At 40.8% G+C, this 22675-nt stretch overlaps 1 protein-coding gene across 2 annotated transcripts in view; it reads right to left on the reverse strand.

Annotated features, from left to right (window-relative positions):
• abca2 (ATP-binding cassette, sub-family A (ABC1), member 2) overlaps positions 1-22675 on the reverse strand; it is a 583930-nt gene that overhangs the window by 84211 nt on the left and 477044 nt on the right. For both annotated transcript variants that reach the window (XM_063073801.1, XM_063073800.1), the window contains exons 34-36: positions 15335-15395; positions 12663-12837; positions 10688-10803 (exon numbers count right to left, since the gene is read on the reverse strand). In XM_063073801.1, the coding sequence (XP_062929871.1) occupies positions 10688-10803; positions 12663-12837; positions 15335-15395 (352 nt within the window). The remainder of the gene's footprint in view (positions 1-10687; positions 10804-12662; positions 12838-15334; positions 15396-22675) is intronic.

The raw sequence follows: 22675 nt of genomic DNA on the forward strand, positions 1-22675 counted from the left end.
TGTTGTAAAGCTCTATCAGATCTCCCTTCAGCCTCTGGTGCTCCAGAGAGAACAACTCAAGATTATCCAGCCTCTCATGATAGCACATGCCCTCTAGGCATGTGAGATTTAAAAAGTTACAGTAACGTGCGTGTCAGAATGGGATTACTCTTAGATCTGGTATAGGTTCATTAAGCCAGTTTCCTTCTATGTGGTAAACAAATATGAAAACATAAAATAAATGAAATAGTAATTAAAAGTAAAGAAATGCATAAAAAGAAATGACAAGATAAGGAATGGGTAAACATTTTCAAGTGGGAAATGGATGTTACTACTGCAGACAGATATTATATTTGAATTTGCTTTCTCTCCATCACCTCAGCATCCAATCCAGGGCTTTTAATGCCAAGTCCCTGTTTATAAATTAGGCAAATTTATACATTATAAATATTAAACTCTTCCAGAAACTGAAACATTAAAAAAGGTATTGGTGCAAATCAAGTGTCTAAGTCTAAAGGGTAGCACAGTGAATTCACAAAAATTGTCAAGTTATTGGACTTAAAATCTCTTCTAATGTAGGCTATATGGCACTACAATACACTATTCTCATAACTAATTAGCTCATTAAGAATCAAGATGTTCGTGCTAAGAATACAAAAAGCACACAGGGGACATTTAGTTAAACCATCAAATTCTAATAGAAGCCATCTTTCCAAATTAGTAAAGATTTCATTTGATTACATTGGCCTTAAACATTCTTTATGGTTACAGTACCTCACATAAGCAAAAAATGAGACAGTTTTACGCAATATTCAATATTGTATGCAAACATTAACAATTCCACTTATTGTATGAATTATGCAATGCAAATCATTGTTTTTTTTTGTCTTTGGAAAAAAAGGCCAGGCAGCATCTATGAACAGAGAAAAGAGCATATCAACTATAAATTCTTTTTATTACTAATTGAACTGAGTATTTTCAGTATTTTGTGTTTTTATTTCAAATTTCCAGCATCTGCTGCATTTTGCCTTTAGACTTCTAACAAAGAGATCACGGATCGATAAAATCAAGCAAGTTGTATACTAATTTCAGATGTAAAGCTTCATCAGACTTTTAAACTGTCCCCCACTTTTCCTTCACTCTGTCTCCCACTTTTCCTTCGCTACATCGACGACTGCATTGGCGCTGCTTCCTGCACGCATGCAGAGCTCGTTGACTTTATTAACTTTACCTCCAACTTTCACCCTGCCCTCAAGTTTACCTGGTCCATTTCCGACACCTCCCTCCCCTTTCTAGATCTTTCTGTCTCTGTCTCTGGAGACAGCTTATCCACTGATGTCTACTATAAGCCTACTGACTCTCACAGCTATCTGGACTATTCCTCTTCTCACCCTGTCCCTTGCAAAAACGCCATCCCCTTCTCACAATTCCTCCGTCTCCGCCACATCTGCTCTCAGGATGAGGCTTTTCATTCTAGGACGAGGGAGATGTCTTCCTTTTTTAAAGAAAGGGGCTTCCCTTCCTCCACTATCAACTCTGCTTTTAAACGTATCTCCCCCATTTCACGTACATCTGCTCTCACTCCATCCTCCCGCCACCCCACTAGGAATAGGGTTCCCCTAGTCCTCACCTACCACCCCACCAGCCTCCGGGTCCAACATATTATTCTCCGTAACTTCTGCCACCTTCAACGGGATCCCACCACTAAGCACATCTTTCCCTCCCCCACTCTCTGCATTCCGCAGGGATCGCTCCCTACTCAACTCCCTTGTCCATTCATCCCCACCATCCCTCCCCACTGATCTCCCTCCTGACACTTATCCATGTAAGCGGACCAAGTGCTACACATGCCCTTACACTTCCTCCCTTACCACCATTCAGGGCCCCAAACAGTCCTTCCAGGTGAGGCAACACTTCACCTGTGAGTCGGCTGGGGTGATATACTGCGTCCGGTGCTCCCGATGTGGCCTTTTATATATTGGTGAAACCCGACACAGACTGGGAGACCGCTTTGATGAACACCTATGCTCTGTCCGCCAGAGAAAGTAGAATCTCCCAGTGGCCACACATTTTCATTCCACATCCCATTCCCATTCTGACATGTCTATCCATGGCCTCCTCTACTGTAAAGATGAAGCCACACTCAGGTTGGAGGAACAACACCTTATATTCCGTCTGGGTAGCCTCCAACCTGATGGCATGAACATCGACTTCTCTAACTTCTGCTAATGCCCCACCTCCCCCTTGGACCCCATCTGTTACTTATTTTTATACACACATTCTTTCTCTCGCACTCCTTTTTCTCCTTCTGTCCCTCTGAATATACTCCTTGCCCATCCTCTGGGTCCCCCCCCCTTGTGTTTCTTCCTGGACCTCCTGTCCCATGATCCTCTCGTATCCCTTTTGCCTATCACCTGTCCAGCTCTTGGCTCCATCCCTCCCCCTCCTGTCTTCTCCTATCATTTTGGATCTCCCCTTCGCCCTCCAATTTTCAAATCCCTTACTCACTCTTCCTTCAGTTAGTCCTGACGAAGGGTCTCGGCCTGAAACGTCAACTGCACCTCTTCCTAGAGATGTTGCCTGGCCTGCTGCGTTCACCAGCAACTTTTATGTGTGTTGCTCAGACTTTTAAAATTTGGATTAGATCACCTACCACACTCTTTTTTTAATACATACCATTTTCACTGATGAATATTAATGGTTGTGTGCACAAGAGAAGTAATTACTGTTGAAAAATAGCCTTCAGCAAAAGAAAAGCTTAATGGTGACAACTACAATAATGCAGATTTTGTGATTCATGTTACTACCATTATTCCTTGATGAAAGAGCCTCGATTGGCCAATGATGCTACAATATGACTATCGTACTGTGCAGGAAAAAAAACGAACTGCATTGGCTTTTCCTTCAACCCAAGATGGACAGCTAGCTCCAATAATTAGTTTGATTACTGAAATCCTGGGAAAAGTAACATTCATGTCACCTATTAATGATATATAACAAGAGCAATCAACCTCTGGCACTCATTACTGAATCACCCACTGTCATTGTCCTGAGGACTATCACTGACCAGACCCTGGAGTAGCCACTTCTACGATGTATGTAGTGGAGCTTATGCAGTGTCTATGCTTCAACAATACACAAGAAGCTCAACAACGTACAGAACATAGCAGCCAGCTCGAGAGACATCTCATCAGTAACCATACACTCATTCTGCTACCAATGTCAACTTGCAGGAGCAGTTTGTCCTACAGTACGCACTGCAGCAACTCACCAGAATTACTATCAATTTATTTTCACTGACTTACAGCAGATGACGTGAAGGCATTTTGCATCAGTCTTCAGTGTGGAAGACACTTGAAGAATGCCAGAAATGCAAGAGTATCAAGGGGCAGAAGTGAGTGCAGTTGGTATTACTAAGGAGAAGGTACTTGCGAAGCTGAAAGGCTTCAAGGTAGATCAGGCACCTGGACCAGATGGACTACACCCCAGAGGTTGCTGAAGAGATTGTAGAGGCATTAGCAGTGATCTTTCAAGAATCACTAGATTCTGGAATGGTTCTGGAGGACTGGAAAACTGCAAATGTCACTCTACTCTGTAAGAAGGGAGGAAGGCAAAAGACAGGAAATTATAGGCCAGTTAGCTTGACTCAGAGGTTGGGAAGATGTTGGAGTCCATTATTAAGGATGAGGTTTCGGGGTACTTGGAGGCACATGATAAAATAACTGAAATCAGCATGGCTTCCTTCAGGGGAAATCTTGCTCGGCAAATCTGTTGGAATTCTTTGGGGAAATAACTGACAGGATAGACAAAGGAGAGTCAGTGGATGTTGTTTACTTGGATTTTCAGAAAGCCTTTGACAAGGTGCAGTACATGAAGTGTCTAAACAAGATAAGAGCTCTTGGTGTTGCAGGAAAGATACTGACATGGATAGAAGATTGATTGATTAGCAGGAGACAGTGTGGGAATAAAGAGGGTACAGAAGCCTGAAGGCACACACTCAGTGATTCAGGAATAGCTTCTTCCCCTCTGCCATCCGATTCCTAAATGGACATTGAATCTTTAGAAACTACCTCACTTTTTAAAAAAAATTACAGTATTTCTGTTTTTGCATTTTTTAAAAATCTATTCAATATATGTAACTGATTTACTATTATTATTTTATTTTATTTTTTCTCTCTGCTGGATTATGTATTGCATTGAACTGCTACTACTAACAAATCTCACGTCACATGCCAGTGATAATAACCTAATTCTGATTAATTTCTGATTAGCTGCAGTGACTAGTTGTATTCACCAGGGGTCAGTGTTGTGACTGCTTCTTTTCACATCACATATCAAAGATTTGGATGACAGAATTAATGGCTTTGTGGTCAAGTCTGTGGAAGATAAAGGTAGTACTGAGGAAGCAGGAAGTCTGCAGATTAGGCGAATGGGCAATGAAATGGCAGATGGAATATAGTGTAAAGAAGTGTATAATTCAAAAACCAGATGTGCATAGGGAGTTGGATATCTTTGGGCAAACTTGCAGATTGAGTCAGTGGTAAGGAAGGCAAATACAACGTTAGCATTCATTTTGAGAGGACAAAAATATAAAAGCAAGGATGTAATGCTGAGACTTTATAGGTCATTGGTCAGACCGCACCTGGAATATTGTGCACAACTTTGAGCCCCTTATCTAAGAAAGAATGTCCTGGTATTGGAGACGGACAGAGGAGGCTCACGAGAATGATCCCGGGAAAGAAAGGGTTAATGTATGAATCTGCACTCACTGGACTTTAAAAGAATGAAGGGGGCTTTCCTTGAAACCTGTCAATTATGGAAATGTCAAGATAGTTTGCATGTGAAGAGGATGTTTTCTATAGTGAGGAAGTCTAGGACCAGAGGGCACAGTCTCAGAACAGAAAGACATCCCTTTAGAACAGAGATGAGGAGGAGTGTTTTTTTTACCCAGAGGGTGGTGAATCTTGAGGACCGCTTGTGTTAATTGTCAGTGATTAGATATTACCGATTCTCACTGACTGCAATCTTCGGATAAAGGAGTCAAAGATCCGATTGCAGAGGGGGGTATAGAAGCCAAGGTTTTGAAGATTGGTGATTGAGAATGATGGCATTGAACACAAAGCTGTAACCAATAAACAACAACCTGATGTATGTTCAGGGATCAAGGACGAAGGATCAACTTTACATGTATTTAGGAATTTACTCTGTTGTACTGATCAGAATGCGACATACAATGAAAAGTTACAACATTTAACAATTATAAGTACAGAATTATATAAAAAATAAATTTAGAGGTTAAAGTACAGATATAGAATAAAATGTACATAAATACCAGCATGCATTTATAATGTAAACAGCATTTTATAAAATGTGGCTTAAAGTGTTTACAGTGCATTGCAGGGATGGGGTGATGGTTGCAATAGACAGAGGTGGGTGGGAGGGGTGAACTAGAGTGGTTGATTAGATAAACTACCTGAAGGAAGAAACTTCTCAGGTGTCATAGTTTTTGTTTTAATAACTTTCCAAAAGGAAACTTTTGGAAAAAGGCAGGGTGTCTTGCTGTTGTCTGGTGTCCACAGCACAGTGAAGAGACAGTGACATTGTGCCCGTTTGTAGACCTGTTGCAACAGTAAGCAAATAGCAGCAGGCCAGGTCCATGTTCAGGCAGGGTTATTTTTTTTTCCATGACCAACCTCTTCAAGCACTTCATAGTAGATGTGATGGCTTCCAGGTGGTAGTCTCTGAGGCAGCTCCCCTGTTCTTCTTGGGCACTTGGTATCATTGCTGCCCTTCTGAAGCAGGGCAGACTGCAGCAGTGTGGGGTGAAGATGTCACTGAACACTTCAGACAGTTGTTTGGTGCATGTTTTCAGTACCTGGCCAGGTATACTGTCTGCAGTCCTCAATTGCTGCCCATGTGCTGGGAATAGAGGTACAGCCAGGTGATTGGACTCATCAAGGTCCAGACATGGGATGGCATAAAAATACATTCTTGACTCTTTGGACAGTACCTTCCAAACCCACCACTTCTACCAGCTAGAACAGGGGTTCCCAACCTGGGATCTACAGATCCCTAGATCCCTTTCATAGTGGTGTTGGTCCATTGTATAAAAAAGCTTGGGAACTCCTGAGCTAGAAGAACAAAGATAACAAAAGCATGGGAACAATGCTAGCTGAAACAATGGTAACAAATGCTACTCTCTAAGCCACACATTATCCTGACTTGGAAATATATCACTGTTCCTTCACCAATACTGGCTCAAAATCCTATTCTCTCCCTCACAGCACTGTGGTGGGTACATCCACACCTCAAACATTGCAGCAATTCAAGACAGCAACTCACCACCATCTTCACAAGGGCAATCAGGGATGGGCAATTAAATTCTAGCTCACCTTGTGAAGCCCACAGCTCTTGACGGAATAAAAAAACAAATGAAGTGTTGTCTCCAATCAAACTGTGACTTCTAACTTGTGAAGTTCACACTGATAAATGACACAATAATGGGATAATGCTTGGGATGTAACATTAAACATGAGACAAGATGGTATTAGCCATCTCATTTTGTTCATGCAATACATGATATCTGTAAGTAGCTAATCTTTGCTTACAATATTGTGGCTTTACCTAAAAATCTTACTCATCACCCAGGACATGCTCTCTTCTCATTGTTACCATAATTTTTTTTACTGCAATTCATGGTATATTTTCCTCTATTATTATGTATTGCATTGCGCTGCTGCCGCAAAGACAACAAATTTCAAGACATATGCCGGTGATATTAAATGTGATTTTGATTCTGAAAATGCCCAGATAGCATCTCAATTATTTATTCTGCAAGCTGAATAACAAATTGGTTTAATACCAACTACAAAAGAATGTAGTTACAAGCATCAAGTTTCAATGAAACACGAGGTTTTAATTTTCAATTTAACACTGTTGCTCAGATGCAATACACTTCGTCATATTTATCCTTATTTAATATTTCAAGCTTACAAAAACTCACCTTGCAAGCACCTGTATTCATTAATGAACCTCTCTATTGAATCAGATTCCTGCAATTTATATTTAATTCTCATTCTCTCAGAGCCAGTCTAATATATACAAAGGAGATTTGGTCTGTCTTTAATTGTAGGGTTCAATTTCAACATATAAATGTACTTCATTGAAGATATGCTTAGAAACTTTATAATTAAGTGAAAGAAACTAAGTCTATTTTGAAGGGATTAAATTTCTTATAAAGTGTAACTACTGCTGACTGGAGACACAGTAAATATGTTTCTGACTGAATTGTTGAATGACACAGAATTCACTCATAAAATTTTCTACTTAGGACAACTTTACAAATAGGGTGCTATAAAACTGTTTCAACCTGAAGCAGGGTTGTTAACCAAAACAGATACTTAAGAAAGTTATCAAATATTTTATTCGATGAAAGAGTGAAAGAAAAAAAAACTTATGCAATGAATTGTTATCAATTTGAATGTTTGGACTACTGCCCAAAAAAGTTGGAGAAACACCTTGAAAATGAAATTGGATAGAACTGGGAAAGGAAGAATTTATAATCCACAGGGAAGGAGATGGAAATGAAACTAGCTGGATTGTTGTTTCAAGGACTTAGGAGAGACAAAATATTTAAATCTTTTCATTCTTTGTATCAGGCATTTCCAAACTTTTTTAAGCCATGGACCCTTAACCGAGGGGTCTGTGGACCCCAGGTTGGGAACTCCTGCTCTATATGGATAGTATTAAGAGAACTCAGTAACGTAGGGAGTAGCTGAGGAGAATAACAAATGTGCTTTTAGAGGGAAACCTAATAGCCAAGAGGGAGTAAGGGTTATGCTGACAGGTTTAGGTTTCGATGAGAACAAAAGAAAGCTGAAGTGGGGCAGCACGAACCCCACATCCCAATGTCTCGTTTCAGTGCTGTATAATCCATGAATCTTGCACTAATCACATAACAGAGTCCACAAGATTCTTCTTACAAACCGCCACATACTAAAAGCCGAAGTCAACCACAATTTGCTAGAATTGCAGATCTGAATTATTGAGATAAACAGTATTTCCAATAAATTAGGTCACATGAATACTGCACATCAGCAGGTGTGGTATAGCAATGAACTTAAACGCTCTAAATGATAAGGGATAAAAACTGAATTTGAAGAGTATGATAACCAGACAAGATCTGAGTAGCACAAAGAAGGGTTATCTAGATAAAACTCACGAAAAATTATGCATATGCTGGGACTGAAAGTAGAATTAGTTTATTGTATATAGTTTAGTGTAAGAGTTAACGTTTCACTTTCCACAGCTTCTGCCTGACCTGTTGTGTACCCAGGATTTTCAGTTTTTATATCAGATTTCCAGCAGTGTATTCACCTGATTTTCAAGGACCAGCTTGTATCTCCCTCAAAGTATTCACAATAATATTCTCATAACTGGATCTTGAATAATTGTCTTGAAACAGTATATAGCAGCCAATTTTTGTGTAAGGCCCAGATAGAGTGGATATCGAAAGGCTGTTTCCTTTGGTGGGAGAATTGAAGACCAGAGGACAAAGCCTCAGAATACAGTGGTGCCCCTTATAGAACAGAGATGAGGAGGAATTTCTTTAGCCAGAAAGTAATGAATCTGTGGAATTCTTTGCCACAAGCGGCTGTGGGGGCCACATTTTTGTGTAAGGCAGAGGTTGATAGATTCTTTATTGGTCATGGGATGAAGAGATACAGGGAGAAGGCAGGAGACTGGGGCTGAGAGGAAAATTGGGTCAGCCATGATGAAATGGCAGAGCAGACTCGATGGTCCAAATGGCCTAATTCTGCTCCTATATCTTATGGTCTTATCTTTACACAAAAGAGTCAAAATATAAAATCAAACATTCAAATTTTATATTTTCTCTCTGGCATGAGTTTGGGAATGCAAATGTGTTCACTGTCTGAGATAAAATGTATGATTCTAACTTCGGAGATTAAAGTCTAATATTTCATGCTATTGTTCCTGTACAATTGGGCTGGCTGGTGGTGTGGTGGCATCAGCACTGGACTTCAAAGCAAATGGTCCTGAGTTCAAGCCTAGCTGGGTCCCAACCTGGGCAGCAGCAGTAACTGTGCAGAAGAGAGGCCTGGCAATCTACTTCCGTATCTTGCCATGAAAACCCTAAGGAAGCTATGGTCCATGAGGTCACGAAGAGTTGGACTCCACTAAACAACAACAACAACAATCCTTTACAATCAGAAAATTACTAGTACCTGTTGAAATGAAGGAAATAAATTTCAAATTCTTTGACTTTGTTTAAGAACCATTATCATAAAGTTTGCAATTTATGCAGTGTGTTCCTCAGATTCTCTTTGACAAGTTGACATCACCAGTTCTGTTTGGGATTTGTGAACTATCACACTTAGGTAGCTGAAGGTTCTCTCTGTCTCTCCTGAATGCTTCTGCTGTGTAGCACCCATTCATTCCCTCCCCAAAATGTAATCTTTGGAGAAATATCCCGGTTGACTATCTGTGTGTGGAACGCATTGTAAGTAAGTGGAAACTTGTGCTGAAAGTATTCTATCTGAATACATCATGGCCTGGCAATTTCTCCACCTTTAACTCCAAGAAAATGCACAGTTGTGGACACAGCTCAACATATCTCAGAAGCCAGTCTCTCCTCCATAATCTCTGTCTCAGCTTTTCACCGCATCAGTAAAGCAACCAACATAATCATAAAAACACCCCAGACATTCTCACTTCTATTGGGAAAGAAATACAAAAGCTTGGAACACAAACCACCAGGCTCAAGGACAATATTATATGATTATTTAACAGTCCCTAGTACAGTAAGATGAACTCCTGCCCTCAATATCGACCTCATGTTGGCCTTGCACCCTTATCGTTTCCTTGCACTGCACTTTCTTCATAACTGGTATTGCTATTGCTTTATTATTGACACATGTACTGAGATACAGTGAAAAGCTTGACTTGCAATCTAGTTATACAGATCAAATCATTCAAGTGCACTGAGTTAAAACAAACACAATACAGACTAAAATGTAAAAGCTACCATAAAAAATGCAATGCAGGTAAACGATAAAGCGCAAGATCATAATGAGGTAGATTGTGAGGCCAAGAGTCCATCTAATTGCTCACGAGTCTTAAGCTGCCCTTGAGGCTGGCGGTTTGTGCTTTCAGGCTTTTGTGTCTTCAGCCCAATGAGGGGAGAGAGGGGTAAAAAGAATGTCCAGGGTGGGTGTATAGGGTGGGTGGCTTTTAAAGAAGAAATGAATACAAAATGCTGGGATCTGATTCAATAGCGAGGTCCATTAATGAATACAAGGTACTTGCAAGGGGAGTTTTTGTAAGCTTAAAAAAATAAGCTTACAGTAGGCAAACATGAGATTTGTTATTTATTTATTTAATTCAAGGGATGTGGGCTTTACAAGCTGAGCGAGAATTTAATTGCCCAACCCTCAATGCCCTTGAGAAAGAGATAATGAGCTGCTATCCTGAACTGCTGCAGTCTTTGAGGTGTGGGTATGTTCACTGTGGTTTAATGGAGAGATATCTAGGATTTTGAGCCAGTGTTGGTGAAAGAACGGAAGATAAAGGCAGTAGCATCATATAGAATTTGTAAGGCTGTGGACAAGGCACTTCAAATGGTTACACAGGCATTATTTGTCCATTGGTTAGTTCCTTCATTAGATTATATCTGTATAATATGACTTACCCATACAACAGGAAGAGTGAGAGGACTGCTGGAAAATTAGTAGGTGACGTGTAGGCTGGCAGATCGAACACAAAGAGAATGATGATGCAACAAGTTGCTGGCACCAAGTAATTCAACTGGAGACAGAGGAGGAAGAAACAAAGTACAAGTAAACATCAATACATCGGCTAGGAGCATATTATGGTTCATAACATGGCTAGTTTTGTTGAAAAAATGTAGTCTCATATTTAAGTTCTGCATTTAGCACATTTCAACTCTGTTAAGATACATCAAAAAGTACGTGATTCCTGGTAAAAGGTCAATGACTGTGAATCAGATCCACCTCTTGCACCTTATCTTCAAAGTATGCTCTCTCTGCAAAAGCCTGAGAATTAAAGCACATTACCTCATTTGTTCATTTGATGGGAGTCACTCTGTAAAGAGCGACAGTAATAAATTGAAGTGGAAAATCATTCATTTATTTAAAGAACATTACTATCAGTAGACAAATTATTTACTTTCTGTAAACTTATGTTTTCATATTACCCTGATCACTGAGGCATACAGTAAATTGCAGAGAATGTGAAACAGCTTGCTGAAGAGTAAGCAAAGAGGAGAATTAAGAAACATTGAGATTACATGATCTCTACATCCCTGTCAGCAGTGTGAAAGGAATCTTGATTGCTCTAATCAGCCATCTCCAGACACATCACAACACTATGGGCTAGATGTCATGGGCTTAAGGAAGAACACTAGGAGGGTAAGAAAAATATTGCAGGCAAGGCAGTTTTCTGTAGAAGTTCTTAAAGGGGAGCAATATGAGGGGGATCCAGTGAGGGATTTCCTGATTGCAGAACCAGGTAACTAACAGCATTCCTTTTAACAGTTTGATGGAGTGGGAGAATAGCAAGAACAAATGGCTCTGGAAATGGGACTGTAACCATTTTTAAACCACAGGAACAAGTTCGGAGATGTGAAATTTGAGGTACTGGAGAAAAGGAGACCATTGTCTGTCAACAAAATCAATATTGATGGACAAACAAAATGTAGTACAGAACAGAAACATGGTGAACAAGATGAAGATTTTAAGACCATCACAGAATGTTGCACATTTTTGATTGAAGGCAATGAAAACTTGACAAGTATAGTAAGTTAATTCATCCCACTGAACAATTAAATATTTATGAAGCATCATTGCCCTCGCAGGCAAAATACTGTAACAGGTAGAATTGCTGCTCCACAGCTCCAGCGACATAGATTTGATCTGTATTTCTGGTGCTGTATGGCTTTAGTGCTCTCCCTATCATGCTCTCCGTGTGACCAGCTAAAGATGTGCTCCCTGATTGGTCAGTTGGTGACTGTAAACTGTGCCCAGTGCAGTTTTGAGAAATGAGATGGAATTAATAGGTACAGGGGAAAAAGATGCCAGAGGGAAAGGTGAAGAAATGGGATTTGTCCAAGAGCTAGCATGGATATCACAGAATGAATAACTCCCTTCTGCAATGTATGGAAATATGAGGAAATTACAAGAAACAATATCCCAAAACCTGGGATCTCCATTTTCATATTGGCTCAACAACATAACCATCGACCATCTACAAATGGACTCATAGTCTGATGTATTGCAGAACTCGTGAAACATTCAGCAACAGAATACAAGGTCTTTTGTTGCAGTGAATATCATCAATCTGAGATGAAAGAGTGAAACAAACCTGCAGAACAGTTATAACTACATAATGGGAAAGTTTAAGTCACTTCTATATATTTTAGCAGGTTGTTAAAACATAATCTCTGTCACTCAAAATTGGCAATCCCTACTAATAATGGAATTTTGATTCTGAAATTAAGTGAAGTGAGGCTTGAGCAGACAAATTTCAAGGAAACATTTGTTGGAAGCTAATGCTGTTGAGGCACTGCATAGTGATGAGAGATGTCGTAACCTCAGTGATTAAACTGGTTTCCACTCCTTGCTCTGGAAGAGCAGAACAATTCTCACCATATCCCAAACGTAGTTGGCCAACCAGTAGATAACGGGGTCGCATCCACTGACAAACTGCAAGTGTTTTGCTTTGGTTGATTTCTCGGCCACTAGAAACACCACAAAGCTGGCTGGGACAAAGGACATGGCCACAATGATGAAAATCGCAATGACCACATCTGTGCCCTGCAGACTGAAACAATTCAAGAAAAAGACTTAAGATTTCTGAGATAAAATCAACATTGCAATATTATGTCACAGTTTAACAATAATCAAAAATGTGGTTCTCACTCCTTGACTAGTGATAAAAGTTAGCATATTTTTCTATCAACATTTCTTTGGCAGTACTACAAAATGAGAATCAAAGTCCATTCCATATATGAAGTTAGTTTCTCCATAAACTTAAGACACAGAAGAGAAAAATGGCCAGTTCCATGTATCAATGAAAATGCCTTTTCCTCTTGCCATTAATGAGGATGAAACAAGCATAAATTATTGTCTACTGCCTTTACAAATGTGAAGCTTAAATGTCAAAACTGGATTTTCCATTTATCCATACAGCATACTGGTTGCTGTTAACTGCTCAGTTGAAAAGGCAGACATCCATATGTGCCAAGTATTTTCTATATTTGGAAAGTAGATCCAAATATTCACTGGGAATCATAAAGTTCTAATCCGCAAAAACTTCTGGCTGGGAGGAGGAAAATAGCTCACCAGTACCACTGGAATTCAGAAGAATGGGGGGTGCGGAATCTCATTGAAACCATTGAATGTTGAAAGGCCTCAATAGAGTGGAGGTGGAGAGGATGTTTGCCACGATGGGGGTGTCTAAGACCAGAGGGCACAACCTCAGAATAAAGGGATGTCCATTAAGAATGGAGATGAGGAGGGATTTCTTTAGCCAGAGGGTGGTGAATTTGTGGAACATATCGTCACAAACAGCTGTGGAGGCTGGGAGATTGGGTTTATTTAAAGCACAGGGGATACAGGGAGAAGGCAGGAAATTGGGGCTGAGAGGGAAATTGGTCAACGATGATGAAATGGCAGAGCAGACTCGACGGGCCAAAAGGCCTAATTCTGCTCCTATATTGCATCATTTCTTAATGCATGCATTACTAAATGACAATAAAAGAGGACTGCATGTCCTCATAATCTAATCTAATCTAATCTAATATCTTCTGGTTTTATCTGTGGATAACAAAACAAAAATTCCCCCACAATTTTCTACTCTCCCAATCCCCTTGCAACTGGAATGGTGTGGAAAGGAATCAACAAAGAATATGAAGTTGGGGATATCAAAGTACTCAGCATTGTTCAATATATTGGTATCATGGGAAGCCTTCCAGCCTTTCAATGTTCATAGCTAGCTGTCTAAAAGACATATGCACTGTATAATAAATTACGTCTGTTGTGGGTATTGACCAGCTCTGTCATGAGTAACATGCACTACTAAAGCAGCATAATTATAGCAAGTCCTCCTGTGGCTAACCATGAACAGCAATGTTCTACATGGGAGCCGGTGCAGGGGAAACTGCAACCTGCCATACGGCACTGTACAAGACATTGGTAAGGTCACATTTGGAGTACGGCACACAGTTCTGGTCACTTTGTTCTAGGGTGGAAGTAATGAGAATGGAAAGGCTACACGCAAAAAGATTTGGAGAATGTTACCTCTTGAACACTTGGGGGGGGGTGCGGGTGGTCGAATTATAAGGACAGGTTGTATAGGCCAGAACCTTTTATTGGAGTGTAGGAGGCTGAGGGGTGATCTTATAGAGGTTTACAAGATCATAAAGGGTAAAGATAAGCTGAATGGCCACTGCCTTCTCCTCAAAGCCAAAACAAAAGGACGTAGGTTTAAAGTGAGAGAAAAAAGATTTAAAAGGGACTTTATTCCTTGGAATGTTGAAGATTGAGGGACAATTTGACAGAGGTATACAAAATCATGAAGGGTACAGATGGGGTAAATGCAAGCAGGTTTTTTTCTACTGAAGATGAGTGGCACTACAACTAGAGGTCATGGGTTAAGGGTGAAAGGTGAAAAGTTAAAGGGGAATATGAAGGGAAACTTCTTCACTCAGAGGTTGGAAGTGTGTGAAACGAGCTGCCAGTGCAAGTGGTGCACTCGAGCTTGATTACAATGTTTAAGAGAAGTTTCGACAGGTACACGGATGGTAGGAATATGGAGGGCTATGTCTCAGTCAAGGCTGATGGGAGTAGGCAGTTTAAGTGGTTCAGCATGGACTAGATGGGCCGAAGAGCATGTTTTTGTGCTCTGTGATTATTTCTGGAAAGAGGGTGGTGGTTATATGGATCAAACTGTCAGAGAACTAAGTAGCAGTGGGTACAATTCCAGCATTTCATTTGGATAAATACATGGATAGGAAAGATTCGGAGGGATATGAACCTAAATTAGGCAAATGGGACTAGCTCAGTTGGACAACTTGGTCAGGATTGCTCAGTTTGGCAAGTTGGTCCAAAGATTCTCCTTCCGTGCTGCATCACTCACTGGTACTCTTTCAGTTTAATGTGTTTAGGTACTTGGTTACTTTACAAGATTGAATATTATATTGGCCATGCAGCCAGTTCTCTTCTATTTTAACCACTGGGGAAAAAACTGAGAAAATCTACTGATAAAGACTGACAGCTTAGAATGAAATATTGAGAGAAATACTGATTCATTTGCTTACAGGTAGTCGAGAGACAAACTGGCACTGGTCTTATTCATTGGGTGATTTGTCACTGTGATACCTACAAGACAAAAATAGAACAGTGATTTAAAAAAAAGTACCATGAAATTTTCTTAAAAGACAGCTGTACTTAATTAAATACTTCTTAACCATTCTCCAGAGTTAATACAGTTCCTGCCCTATTGTATAAGTGTTGTTCCCAATCGTAGCAGAATTATTGAAAAATTGGTTTTCCATTGCCAATTGTGCCGAGGTAGAGTGGAAAGATTTGATGTTTGAGGCTGTTGTCAGAGTAGATTCAGATAGATGTTGCAAGCTACAAGAAGAATGCTTGATAATATGATAACATACATATTTGGTGAAGATAACCTTTATGTCTTAAGTGTAAGCAACATTAAATAAACACATTTCACAACCTCCAATATGCCACAGAACTCCTCTACTGAAGTACATCTAAACTGTTTTAACTTCAGTGTAGAAACACAAAAGCCATTTTGCACACAGGACTCTCTCCCATAAAGATGATGACCACGTAACTAAAGCAGAATATCTGGTCACCTGTATGACCAAAACTAAATTATTCAGTGTGTTGTATGGACCAGCCATCAAGTTTCCCTGTCCACAGCATAAATCAGACTGCTCAATTTCACATATGGGTAACTAACAAGTAACTGTTGTGAATAAAGATTCGACTGTGTAAAAGATTATCAATTCTGTTTCTTCAGAAGCAATAGTGTGGATGCTACGTTCTTCCTGAGAAATGCACAATTTTATATTACAACAATCTGATGGTTTTCTTTCCTGTTTTTGAATAATATTAAGTTTTCTACAAGTTCTTGTACCTCATCATGAGCCTTTCTATTTTGTCCTTTCCTCCCCACCTTGGCCACGTGGCCAAGTGGTGAAGGCGATCGTCTAGTGATCTGAAGGTCATCAGTTCGAGCCTCAGCTGTGGCAGCATGTTTGTGTCCTTGAGCAAGGCACTTACCCACACATTACTCTAGTGTCTGTGCGAGGAGTTGCACCCCACACAGACTTCCACTCTGCGCCTTGTAAGGTATGAAAATGCCTTGCAGGCCTGATGCAGGCCTCTCATGGTATGAGTCGATGTTCCCTCCCCTCTCTCTCCAACTTGGCATCTTCTTTTATTTCAAATATTGAGAGAGAGACTTGTGCACATAGTAGTGTAGTGGTTAGCACAACGCTTTACAGTAGCAGAAAACCGGGTTCAATTCCCACCACTGCCTGCGAGGAGTTTATATGTTCTCCCTGTGATCAGGAGAGTTTCCTCCTACAGTCCAAAAATGTACTGGTTGGTAGGTTAATTGGTCATTGTAAATTCTCCCATGATTAGGCTACAACTAAATTGGGGGATTGCTGGGCAGTGTGACTCAAAGAGTCAGGAGGGCTGATCTGCACTGTATCTCAATAAAACATAATGAGAAAGAGATTGAGAAAATCCAATGATAAAGACTGACAACTTGGAAGTGTTACTCCCCTGATCAGGCAAAAGTATTAGAAGAGTCACTCTTCTGTGAGCAAGCAATAATCTGTAAGACCAACTTGTTCGCTCGTTCTGTAGAAACTAATCAATCTGATGGAGACTGGGATTGGAGAGTCAATGGATGGGGACGGAAGCACATTCAGACACTGGGATAAGAGTGGCAGATGGGGTAAAAATAGCTATTGAGGGAGGGAAGGAGAGTGGAATGGGAATACCAGTGCTAATCAGTATTAAAGAGAGAAAATTAGATATTGGATTACAGTGAGGGGAGGGAACATTGCAGATAAAGGATCAAGGACTGGGATTTCAGAGGAAAAATCAGTGATTGGAATACAATTTAGAATCAGGAACCATTATTGTGGAGAATGAATGGAAATGGTGGTTGATAGTGATCTCTCGTGGATCATATGCCGATATTAAACGTGATTCTGATATTGATGGTGGGAGACTCAGCAATGATAATTTTGCAGGTGGATGGTTAGACTGTCTCTTACTAGAGAGGGCCTGTGTCTTGACACTTCAGAGAAGTTAGTGTTACTTGCCACATTTCGGCTCATACCTGAAGGTTACCTCAGTTTTACTACAAACCCCATTTCCAGAAAGGTTGGGATATTTTCCAAAATGCAATGAAAACAAAAATCTGTGATATGTTAATTCACGTGAACCTTTATTCAACCGACAAGAGTACAAAGAAAAGATTTTCAATAGTTTTACTGACCAACTTAATTGTATTTTGTAAATATACACAAATCTAGAATTTGATTCCTGCAACACACTCAACAAAAGTTGGGACAGAGTTAAAATAAGATTGAAAAGTGCACAGAAAAGTCATGCTACTGTGACAATAATAGCCACCTGGGCTCGGGAGTACTTCGGAAAACCATTGTCACTCAACACAGTCCGTCGCTGCATCCAGAAATGCAACTTGAAACTATATTATGCAAGGAGGAAGCCATACATCAACTCTATGCAGAAATGCCGGCGAGTTCTCTGGGCCCGAGCTCATCTCAGATGGGCCGAAAGACTGTGGAACCGTGTGCTGTGGTCAGATGAGTCCACATTTCAGCTAGTTTTCGGAAACAACGGGCGTCGAGTTCTCTGTGCCAAAGATGAAAACGACCATCCAGATTGTTATCAGCGAAAGGTGCAAAATCCAGCATCTGTGATGGTATGGGGGTGCATCAGTGCCCACGGCATGGGTGAGTTGCATGTATGTGAAGGTACCATTGACTCTGAGGCGTATATTAGGATTTTAGAGAGATATACGTTGCCATCAAGGCGACGTCTCTTCCCGGGACGTCCATGCTTATTTCAGCAGGACAATGCCAGACCACATTCTGCATGGGCTACAACAGTGTGGCTTTGTAGACACAGAGTGCGTGTACTTGACTGGCCTGCTGCCAGTCCAGATCTATCTCCTATTGAAAATGTATGGCGCATCATGAAGAGGAGAATCAGACAACGGAGACCACGGACTGTTGAGCAGCTGAAGTCCTATATCAAGCAAGAATGGACAAAATTTCCAGTTGCAAATCTACTACAGTTAGTATCCTCAGTTCCAAAACGATTAAAAAGTGTTATTAAAAGGAAAGGTGATGTAACGCAATGGTAAACATGCCTCTGTTCCAACTTTTGTTGAGTGTGTTGCAGCCAGCAAATTCTAAATTTGTGTACATTTACAAAATACAATTAAGTTGGTCAGTAAAACTATTGAAAATCTTTTCTTTGTACTTTTGTCAGTTAACTAAAGGTTCACATGAATTAACATATCACAGATTTTTGTTTTTATTGCATTTTTGGAAAATATCACAACTTTTCTGGAAATGGGGTTTGTATCTGCACAGCTTGGTTCAATGGCTGATGAGTTGTGAATCAAAACAAACACTGCTTCCGCCCCTATTCTTTTCACTTTTTAAATTTTACTTAGTGATACATCACAGTATCAGGCCCTCCTCGCGCAACGAATCCGTGCCAGCCAATTACACCCAATTAACCGACTAAGCCGCAAGTCTCAGTAGAAACCCATGCGGTCATGGGGAGAATGTACAAACTTCTTACAGACAGCGGAGAATTGAATCCGTGTTGCTCGTGCAGTAATAGCCTTGCACTGACCACTACGCTACCTTATGATGGAAGAAAGGGGTAGGTGGTTGGGCTTAGGACACTGCCCAGAGGAACTCCCACAAATTAGTCTGTTTGGGATGACTAACCTCCAAAAAAAATTCAGCATCACTGTCCCTGGTGCAGCTTTACAAGGGTGCTATGATGTTGCATTCAATCATGTTGTACTGAATTCGAGGCTGCTCAATCTCACCTCACTTCTATGTTTCAGCTGTTTGTGTATACCTATATCAAGGCCACAATGAGGTCTGCTACCAAATGACCTTGGTAAGATGCAAACGGGGTATTAATAAGGACACTGTTGATAAGTCTCCTTGATACCACTGTCAATAACACTCCCTGTACTTTACTTATGACTGAGGGTAGACTGAGAGGGTGGTAATTAGACAGAGTGCATTTAACCTGTTTTGTTTGTGAACATGGACAATTTTTCACATTGTTTGGTGAATGTCAGTGTGCTAATTATATTGAAATAGCTTGGCTTAAAGATGTAGCTAATTCTGGAGCACAGGTCTACATTACTAGAGCTGCAAAGTTGCCCGATCCCATCATCTTTGCCGTATGCAGTACTCTTGGCTGTTTTATGACATCACGTGGAGTGAATTGAGAGTGGTTTCTGTGATAGGGTGGGGAGCTCGGAAGGAAGCTGAGACAAATCTTCTGGCTGCACGGTAACATAGTGATTAGCACAATTGCTTTACAGCGATCACGGATCTGGATTCGATTCCCACCACTGTCTGTAAGGAGTTTGTATGTTCTCCCCGTGACAGCGTGGGCTTCCTCCAGGTGCATATTTTCCAAAGGTGTACGGTTATGGGTAGCAAGTTGTGGGCTTGTTATGTTGGTGCTGGAAGTGTGGCGACATTTGTGGACTGCACCCACAATCCTCTCTGACTTGATTTGATACAATTGACACATTCAATGTACATATGACAAATGAAACTAATGTTCTAATCTTCTTCAGCACTCATGTGCTGGGTCCTGCCATTGCTGTGGATGGGATTCTGTTGGAATCTCCTTCTTAGGTGGTTAATTCTTTATAGACATCAACTGCTGGAGGTGTCACTGCTGAGCTCTGTCTATTCAATGTTAAATAGAAAAAGACAGTATGCATGTAGATGTGTGTTACATTTACCATACTGGCAGGTCATATTTAGTATGTCTACTGTCACTCATGACTTGCCCTTCTGCATTGAATCAGGGCTTGATGGTCCACTTTGGTAATACACATCAAGGGACTGATTGAGATAGCGTAGATTTATGCCGGTGATCATGGTCCTCAGTACCTCAAGGATGTCTAGTTTTGAGCTGCCTGACTTTTCCAACTTTCACAATTGTGGTGCCATACAGTAGGATGAAAGATGTGGTCAGCATAAAGATGAGGCTCTATCACCAATAAAACTGTGTGTTGGTCACTTCTACCACTGCAGTTGTGGACTGACTCACCTGCCACAGGTAGGGTGATGCAGATGAGGTGCACTCAACTAATTTGTTAGTTACACCTTTCAGGATTCAGCCATCCTGAGCTACTGTGCTACCAAGCTATTCTTGGTGATGGACACTGAATGAAAATCAGAATCAGGTTTATTATTACTGACATGTGTCATGAAACTTGTTGTTTTGCGGCAGCAGTCCAGTACAAGACAAGAAAAATACAGTGTTATAATATATGATGGGACTCATATGGATTTCAGTCAGCTCCATCATAGGCACTAGCCTCTGTAGCATCCAGGACATCTTCAAGGAGCGATGCTTCAAAAAATGCAGCATCCATCATTAAAGAACCCCACCACCTGGGACATGCTCTCTTCTCATTGCTAATATCAGGAAGGAGGTACCGTAGCCTGAAGGCACACACTCAACAGTTCAGGAAAATCTTCTTTCCCTCTGCCATTCGATTTCTAAATGGACATTGAACTGTGAACACCATTTCACTACTTTTTTGCATTACTTATTTAATATAACTATATCTTTACTGTAATTTACAGTCGCAAGGCTGTGGGACTGGATGGCTTCCCAGGGCAAGTACTTAGGATGTGCACAGCACAACTGGCAGGTGTGTTGACAGACATTTTTAAACTCTCCCTTTCCCGGTGTAGAGTGCCTTCCTGCTTCAAGTTATCTATCCACCATTGTCCCTGTACCAAAAAAAGACCAAGGTAACTTGCCTGAACAACTGGCATCCTGTTGCATTCACTTCAATAATAAATAAAATGCTTTGACAGTCTGGTCAACCATTACATCTGCAGCTTGCTACCACCCAAACGGGACCCCCTACAATTCACCTACCGTCACAACTGATCAATAGATGACGCAATGGCCACTGCTCTACACACCATCCTTACTCATCTGGAGAAGAAGGATGCTTATGTGAGAATGCTGTTTTTGGACTACAGTTCAGCATTCAACACCATAGTTCCATTCAGGCTCGATAAGAAGCTCAAACCTTGACCCTGCTTTGTGCAGCTGAATCCTGGACTTCCTGTCAGATCGCCAGCAGGTTGTAAGAGTAGGTTCTCTCGCCTCCAACCCTCTGACTCTCAATACGGGAGCCCCTCAGGACTGCGTACTGAGTCCCCTCCTTTACTCCCTGTATACCTATGACTGTATCGCCAACAGCAGCTCCAATCTAATTAAATTTGCCGACAACACTACATTGATTAGCCTTATCTCAAACAATAATGAGGTGGCCTACAGGGAAAAAGTCATCTCTCTGACACAGTGGTGTCAAGAAAACAACCTCTCCCTCAACATCGCAAAAACAAATGAGCTGGTTGTGGATTACAGGAGGAACGGAGACAGGCTAACCCTTATTGATATCAATGGATCTGGGGTTGCGAGGATAAACAACTTCAAGGTTCTCTGCATCCACACCACCGAGGACCTCACGTGGTCTGTACACAACAGCGTCTCTTTCACCTCAGACGGCTGAGGAAATTTGGTATGGGCCCTCAAATCCTAAGAACCTTCTACAGAGGCACAATTGAAAGCATCCTGACTGGCTGCATCACTGCCTGGTATGGGAACTGTACCTCCCTTAATCGCAGGACTCTGCAGAGAGTGCAGAGCATCTGTACATGGACAGGTGTGTAAAAAGGCACCATAGGATCATTGGGGACCCAAGCCATCCCAATCACAATCTATTCCAGCTGCTACCATCCAGGAAGCAGCACCGCAGCACGAAAACCAGGACCAGCAGGCTCCGGGACAGCTTCTTCAACCAGGCCATCACACTGATGAACTCACATTGATTTGAGTGTACTCTACATTACATTGACTGTTCTATTTATTATAAATTATTATAAATTACTATGATTGCACATTGCAATTTAGATGGAGATGTAATGTGAAGATTTTTACTCCTCGTGTATGTGAAGGATGTAAGAAATAAATTCAATTCTATTCAATTTTTAAAATTATGTATTGCATTGTACTGTTGCCACAAAAACAAATTTCACGATATATATCAGTGATATTAAACCTGATTCTGAAATAAATAAATGGAGTAAAAGAGGAATAGTGAAGTAATGCTCATGAGTTCATCTTTCAATTTTAATGATCAATAAGCCTTTTAGATTACATGAAACAATATTATTAATGCGGTATCTACGGCTGTGGATTTCACCCATTGTCATTTTGAATGGGAATACAAGCCGCACGCAAAAAGTTGCCACTCTTCAGTGTTATTTCAGAAGTCCCCTGCCCAGAGCACATTC

Source organism: Mobula hypostoma, chromosome 21, assembly GCF_963921235.1.
Source record: "Mobula hypostoma chromosome 21, sMobHyp1.1, whole genome shotgun sequence".
Taxonomy (NCBI): Eukaryota; Metazoa; Chordata; class Chondrichthyes; order Myliobatiformes; family Myliobatidae; genus Mobula; species Mobula hypostoma.